This window comes from Momordica charantia (assembly GCF_013281855.1).
Source record: "Momordica charantia cultivar OHB3-1 chromosome 3 unlocalized genomic scaffold, Mcharantia_2.0 BLBB01000003.1, whole genome shotgun sequence".
Classification (NCBI taxonomy): Eukaryota; Viridiplantae; Streptophyta; class Magnoliopsida; order Cucurbitales; family Cucurbitaceae; genus Momordica; species Momordica charantia.
In genome coordinates, this window is record NW_028275161.1 from 16,219,465 (window position 1) to 16,226,925 (window position 7,461).

At 36.3% G+C, this 7,461-nt stretch overlaps 2 protein-coding genes across 2 annotated transcripts; one reads left to right on the plus strand and one right to left on the minus strand.

Moving 5' to 3' along the window:
* Positions 1-623: 623 nt before the first annotated feature.
* On the plus strand, positions 624-1,932 carry PSAO (photosystem I subunit O). Its single transcript, XM_088121758.1, has 4 exons — positions 624-805; positions 893-965; positions 1,088-1,267; positions 1,649-1,932. The coding sequence occupies exons 1-4, from the start codon at positions 709-711 to the stop codon at positions 1,743-1,745; spliced, it is 447 nt and encodes a 148-aa protein (XP_087977884.1). The 5' UTR covers positions 624-708; the 3' UTR covers positions 1,746-1,932.
* A 1,610-nt stretch (positions 1,933-3,542) lies between these two features.
* On the minus strand, positions 3,543-7,461 carry LOC111012712 (bifunctional nitrilase/nitrile hydratase NIT4A). The gene is made up of 5 exons (XM_022286962.2): positions 7,208-7,461; positions 6,772-6,951; positions 5,815-6,108; positions 4,893-5,174; positions 3,543-3,848 (listed from the first exon to the last, which is right to left on the minus strand). The coding sequence occupies exons 1-5, from the start codon at positions 7,347-7,349 to the stop codon at positions 3,694-3,696; spliced, it is 1,053 nt and encodes a 350-aa protein (XP_022142654.1). The 5' UTR covers positions 7,350-7,461; the 3' UTR covers positions 3,543-3,693.

Genomic DNA, 7,461 nt, shown 5'->3' on the forward strand with positions numbered 1-7,461 from the left:
CAACATGGTAAAATATAACATAAAATTCTTGTTAATGTCATTTATTTTCAAAATTTGAGGAATTAAAATAACACTTTTCAAAATTCAAAAACTAAATGGAATTCAACTTAAAACTCAAAATCAAAAGAATAATGTCATATATATATGATAAAACATCGTGGGGTTCTTCTCAAATGAAAATCTTAGATTTACAAATCCACTACCACCAGATATTAAACTTTAATCTACCTATCGACATTCTGACATTCCTATATATCAATGAGTTCGACATTGATATAAGAGGTGAATTACCGTAAAAAAAACAACAAAATATAAAAATATGAACAAAACAATACTAATATAGATATAATATTAATTATTAATAATAACAATTTGGAAAATGTTTAATCGTTAATTTAAATATATGTGATTTAATTTCTTGATTTTGCAATAATAATATATATCCACATTTTATTATATTTCCCCTGATGAATCAAGAGAACACCCAGAAAAAAAAAAGGCCCCTACTTTATCCATACAATTCCGAGGTGGCGAAGCTTGATTCATCAGTAATACATCCAATATCCACAGCGATCAAATCCTCTGTTCTTCTCCAAATCTCCTCCACAAATTTTCTCGAGAAAATCTCACCCTCCCCCACCAATTTTCTCAAGAAAATCCCTCCCTTCCCGCTCGCTTCTCCCACCAATCCGCACGAAATCAAAAAAAATGGCGACCGCTTTCGCTACCTCCTCAACCATCGTCGGCCTCGGAAGAAGCTCCTCTCTCTCCTCTCCTTCTTCCAGATCTCCGCGCCTCGCCTCCGGTAATCCACTGCTCTGCTCTGCAACCTGACATTCTACTGCAATCCACTTCCGATTCTCCTAATTTTCCTCTTTGTCTTCTTTCCTAGTGTTCGTCAAATCGCCGGCGGCCGCGAGGAATCCACTCAGCGTGGCGCGCGCATCCGGTGGAAGGTTCACGTGGTAAGTGATGACTGATCCTAAGGTGGAAGAGAATTGGATTCGTTTTTCGATTTGGAGTGCATCGTTGTTTGATTTTGATTGTTGATTTTGATCGTTGATTGTTGATTTTGGCGAATGTGAAGCTTTGAAAGAGACTGGCTGCGGAGAGATCTGAATGTGATCGGATTCGGACTGATCGGATGGCTGGCGCCGTCGAGCATTCCGGTGATCAACGGGAAGAGCTTGACGGGGCTCTTCTTTGAGAGCATCGGAGCAGAGCTTGCCCACTTCCCTTCTCCACCCGCTCTCACCTCTCAGTTCTGGTAAGATTTCGCCCAAACTTAGGAAAAAAAAAAGGAAAAAATCTATTATTTTTAAACTTTAAGGACTACAAAAGATTTTTTTTTTTTTTTCAAGAAAATGTCGAATAATTACTACTGTTTTGACTAATTGAATTTTGTTCAATGATAAAATATGAGTGTTCAACTTTAACCTATAAAAATTATTGGTTAAGTTACAAGTTTAGTCTATAAAATGTCGGTTAATTCCGAAAACTATAAAATGTAAAATGTTCAAGTACTTTGAACGCAAAATTGAAACTTTAGAGACATATACTAAATTGAGAGTTTAAAGGCCGTTAGACAAATTTAAAAGCTAAAAAATCTATTAGACACAAATTTAAAAGTTCAAATCGTGGAATTCAGGTTGTGGCTGGTGACGTGGCACTTGGGGCTGTTCATAACACTTACATTTGGACAAATTGGGTTCAAGGGAAGGACCGAAGACTACTTTTCAAAGTGAAAAAAATGTAATAATTTCTTAAGAAAAGGGGAATTGAATTCCACTTTCTATTCTTCTATGTTTATAAAGTAGAGCTTAGCTTATGGCTAATGGCTAATGGCTTATGCTTCTCTCCAGTGTACAATCGTTCCAACTTGTGTCCATTAAAGAAAGTGGAGGCAGATTTTTCTTCCTCAACCTTCACTGATCTAATTCGACTCGACCCAACCCGATTTAAAATTGACGTTTTCATATTTTGCATCTGAAAATAAATTACAATTATCTTTTAAAACTTATGAAATCGTCGCAATTATATCCTATATAGGTTAGCGATAGAGTTTAATTATAATAGTGTCATGAGTTTTGAGGCATAGTTATTCTACTTGGAAATATAAAGTGTAGCTAACTCATAGTTCATTTGTTTTCTAAAATATATACCTTATAGTTACTATCACATTGACTCGGACTTTGATAGCATGACTTACTTTGTTTCAACATCTTTTTAGGTTAGATCATACTATACCATCATTCTTTTATCTTGAAGAAATCTTTTTGGCTCATGTAAGAGCTCAACTTGAGAAAAGTAATTTGTGTGGTTGAAAAACTCCCAATATAACCATAAATGTACGATCACCCTACTTTCTCTAATTATATAAACAAAACTTATTATCCGTGTCAACTTAGAAACTCCCTTTTGACCTTTATGTCAATCCGTACACGTTCCATGTGACTTGAACCCAAGACCTCAAATAAACTACCCAAAATACCCTTTGGGGACATGTCAACGTAATTATTTTTAAGTATATCACACTTGGAATATATCATCAAATACCTTTTCATAGTAAATATTATAGTTATTTTTTTTCATAACTTGGGGAGGAAAAGGAGTAATTACTCAAATTAAAAACTGTAGAGTATGATTTCATCAACCTCTATGAGTAATTTTCCCATTTTTCCTAATAAACCTACAAAGATGTATGCAGTCACAATAAATAGTATAATGATGGTTTTTTTCTTTTCCTTTTCATTTTGTTTTTATTATTTTGAGTTTTTAAAGTTATCAACCATGAGTGAAGTGGAGATTAAAATCTGCAAGGTTACTTTATAGATGTACTATACTCAATAGATGTACTATACTCAGGTTGACGAGAGAGTAAAATTAAAGCATACAATTTTGAATAGTATTGATGATGGAAAGCCTATTAGAAAGGTTTAATGAAGAGAAATTTAACCTTAATATAAATGAGAAAATTAAGAAGGCACTTCTATTGCAGTTTTAGAAAGAGCGAGCAGCTACATGCCACTTTCCAATTCTGTTTATATCTTCATAATTGCTATCTCACGAGACAATCGTCTGACTTTACCATATTTAGTTGTTAAAGTAACTCGTAGAATCTTAAATTCTAAGTAGGTAACCATCTTGAACTTATTTCTTCTAAACCCTTTACTATAATTGTTCTAGCATGTTGTCGCATTGGTTCCAATAATAAAATGAATTTCGCTAAACCGAGCATAACTCAAATGGTTAAGGCACCTATCTCTGACCAAAAGGTCATGAGTTCGAACCCCCACTCCCATGTACTAAAAGAAAAAAATAATAAAATGAATTTCTCAAACATGCAAGATTTTATTAAGACTAAGATTGACTAACAAAAGAGTCCATTAAAACTCCGATGGTGTCAACAGCAAATTGAAGATTATTGAACCGATCCTTGGCCCTTTCCGATATGAAAACCTTCAATTAACCTCTAGACACCAATATTAAAATCTTGATCTACCTAAATCCAACATCATGAATCAATCTAGGCCAGTAAAGAGTAAATTAACAGAAGATGATATTTAAACCAACGATGAGAAATTCGTACAGAATTATGGTACATATGGTTTTGAATGATTAGGAGACAATACAACAGGAACAGCACATGAATGCTGTATGAAACTAAATTGAAGCATTTGACAAGAGAACATACTACTTTTTACAAGAATCTTCAATTTTGGCAGATGTAGATGTGAAAGTAACTGGGGTTGTAGGATGGTCCTTCACAGTCAAGCTAAGCACCTCAGGCCTTGCATAATGACCAACCACATCGAAATCAAATTTCGCCCGCACTATTTCTCCAAGATCTGTTTATCATTCATTCTTATCAAAATTAGTGTTCGACTTAGAACGCAAGTCATGACAAAAACTATCCATAATCACCAGATTGAAGAGGGAGATAGTCGATAACAAAATATGCTCAAAAAGTTAAAACTTGTTAGGAATTGGGATGGATCAATAGTAATTCCTACTGCACCCTGCTAAAGAACAGGATTCCTACAGTTTCAAATTACATATTTTTAACCCTGAGATAACCTCTATGATCCTTTTGTAGGAGTGGCATGCGGAGATATATTTTACTGGCTAGCAAATACTCAGTTTAAGGAATTGGCAAGGATGTTAAAGGAAAACAAATCAATACATTTTTTACTAGTGAAAAGTCCTCTGTTTTCTATGATTTTCGGCTGCAGAAGGAAACAAATTTTTGAAATAGCGGACCCTCTTTACTCCATTTCGGTATAGCACACGTTGTGGGCTCCATTACAGAATGACACATCATAGAAGCTTATTTAAAGAGTGCAACTATTTTTATCTAGGTGGCTAATCCGAACAGTTAACACTATCTGAAATAATTTGGAATTTGGGTCACCTCTCTCACTGTCATTTGCAGATAATACTATCGTCTTTTGCTTGGGAGATTTGATTATGTGTCCAGTCCACAGTCCTCCATTCTTGACAGAAAATGTCTGGCTTGAAGACCAATCTCTTATTAAAAGTTTAGTAGCTGGTATTGGTGGCCTTTCTTAGAATGGTTAGTCAACTCATCCAAACTTTCTCGCTTCGTTTCCTAGTGGAAAGATCAATTTGTACAAGGGAGGCCAGGCCATTCACTATGGTCGAAGCTAAAAGAGATGAAGCATAGAATAAGAGCTTGGAATGGAGGTTTTTGGACTCATTGACTATCAGAATCATTGGATTATCCAAGAGTTGACTTCCAGGACTCCCTCGAAGAAGAAAGAGACTTGAGTCAAATAGAAGGTTTTCTAAAGATTAAACATTTCTATATGAATCACTAAACATGAAATTATATACTAGCTTTGACAATTATAAGCAAGGACGTCTTGACATACCTAGATCTGCCGAGATAAGTGCCTCTCCATCGTAATTGGGTCCAGCTAGGATTGTCCCTGATGGTGATATGATGACACTACCCCCAGCACAAACAACAGAATCTGGGGTGAGGTCCTCTTCTATGCCATAAAAGACATATTCTGGTGGAGGTGGGTAGTCTTTTCTTCGGCAGAACTGATTGGCTGACAAAACAAAACATCCACCCTCCAAAGCAATGTGGGCCATCGATGCTTGCCATGTATCCCGAGAATCAGCAGTAGGTGCACAATATATTTCAACGCCTACATACATGAACGTAAATATAAGTCGATTTCTAGACATCAACTTTTGTTAAGCAAAAGAAAAAGAATGCATAAACTGAACTGATGCAACTTTCAAGAAATTGAGAAAATTCTATCTTTTAGGTACTACAGAACTTAATAGTTAATACAAATGAAAATATTGTGTGATACGAAAAATTGCATCTGATTTAAGTGAAAAGTACTTTTTAACTTGATGTAGTTGAAACAAAAGCATAAAATAAAAGAGCTGTATATAATATCATTAACCAAACACATTCTGAGAATGGAAGTGCAAAATAGACCACTGTCGGTAAAATAGTCTGCAATGGACCAGAGAAACAAAATTATTCCAAACCTATAAGGATACAGGTTTATACTGATCCAGAAATTAACATTGCAGTCTAACGGCATTCATGGGCTAATCCCCGACTCTGGTGTTTGACCATCATTCTAGTGTTTCATAAAAACTTGAGCCTCTTTAATAATTTTTATTTTAGGGCTACGTTTGGTAGCCCATTGTCAATATTTTTGCACTTCTATCTATCTTAAGTTTAGTGAGCAGTTTCCAGTCCAATGAAAAAAAAAATGAAAATATGCAATTAGGTCTGGACTTTTGTAATTCCCAGCAAAAAAAACTAACCTTTGGCATACATAGCTGTTCTCAGGAGTGGCATTCTGTTTTCCCAGCAAATGGCAGCACCAATTTTTCCAATTGAAGTCTCAAAAACAGGAATTGTTGATCCATCACCAAATCCCCAGATTATACGTTCTAATCCGGTTGGCATCAGTTTCCTGTGCTTACCAAGGTAACGACCTTGAGGATCAAAAAATAGAACAGTACAGTACAGTGTGTAACCATCTCTCTCTATCACCCCCATTACCAAATATACTCGGTACTTTCCAGCCATTGCTGCCAATCGATCAACTTCAGGACCTGCATTGTATCCCCATCCATTGTTACCACAAAAAACTTCAAAACACACCTAAACAGCACCTAAGACAGAAACTGGCTATAGCTTCCAAAACTTCAAAATATTGTATTCTTGATGTAAGCAAACGTATGAAAGGTTTTGAAAATACTGAAACTAAGAAATGCCAATAGATTCTTGAAGCAATCTTAACAAATGTTTCTCATTCATTAGTTGTGAATTGCAGGAGTCACTTAAACAGGGCTACTGTCCCATTTCGCATTTCATGAACAACAGACTTGTTGTATTTCAGCCAGAGTAAATTGACATCACTAACTCCTCATAGTACTATCCTTATAGTATGATCAAGAGTTTTTTGTATTAAGTTTATCAGAAGGTTCGAACTTGAGACCTCTAAATCAGTATGATCAAGAGACCTCAAACCCTTGCCAATCGAGCTGCCTCTTTGGGCTATATTAAGACTTTAATATTAATATATGATCAGATTATAAAGTTTGATAGAGAATGAAGGAGGAAGGAAGTCAGCCTTCTAGAATCGGTATTAGACAATGAACCTAACAAGTAACAACATCCATTGAACCTAAAATCATCAATAGTAATACAGCAAGACTTTTCTCTTCACAGGAGCCATCAAAATTGACTTACTATAAAGTCAAACAAAGACTAACCAGGTACATCGATCGCTGCTGCGTGGTATTTACGGAACTCCTCCTTCCCCTTGGGAGTTCTGTTCCCAATGGAAACACCATAATTTGATCCACGGGGATAGCCACCAACAAAGGCTTCTGGAAATACAACAATCTGAGCACCAAATCCAGCGGCTTCAGCCAACAACCTCTCGGCCTTATCTGTCCATGTAAACCAGAACTATTACATTTCTTTTCACCACCTCCAAAAAATAGAAAACACCCACATGATCATATGCTAAAACATTCGCAATCTACTTGTGAAAATCCCCAATTTCATTGATGGGTTTTGGTTAACTTGGCAGAAGAAGATCCAATTTGTAACTATACTAATGAAATGATCCAATTTGTACATATCTCATGCGGCTGTTCGAAGAGTATAAGGAGGAAATAGAAGTGGAAGTGAGGAAAAGGGAACCTAGAGTGGCAGGAGTGTCGTAGAAGATGGTGGAGGCCTGAACGACGGTGGCTCGGACGGTGGGTGCAGACGAATCGGTGGCCATGGCCACCTCCGCTATCAGTTGAGCATCGTTCGCCGCCGTGGTTGGCACCAGCGCCATGATTCTGATTCTGATTCTGATTCTGAAATCTCCTCTTTATGACATGTGGTTACTGTGTGTTCGATGGCTGCTATGCTATCAATCTCTTTCTCTAAGAACATAAATAGAGGAA

Coding starts and splice junctions, on each gene's coding strand:
- PSAO (XM_088121758.1), top strand. CDS start 709: ATGGCGACCGCTTTCGCTACCTCCTCAACCATCGTCGGCCTCGGAAGA. Junction 966..1,087: donor TCCGGTGGAAGGTTCACGTG/GTAAGTGATGAC, acceptor GCGAATGTGAAG/CTTTGAAAGAGACTGGCTGC. Junction 1,268..1,648: donor GCTCTCACCTCTCAGTTCTG/GTAAGATTTCGC, acceptor CGTGGAATTCAG/GTTGTGGCTGGTGACGTGGC.
- LOC111012712 (XM_022286962.2), bottom strand. CDS start 7,349: ATGGCGCTGGTGCCAACCACGGCGGCGAACGATGCTCAACTGATAGCG. Junction 6,952..7,207: donor CGACACTCCTGCCACTCTAG/GTTCCCTTTTCC, acceptor TTACATGGACAG/ATAAGGCCGAGAGGTTGTTG. Junction 3,849..4,892: donor ACTTATCTCGGCAGATCTAG/GTATGTCAAGAC, acceptor AATGATAAACAG/ATCTTGGAGAAATAGTGCGG.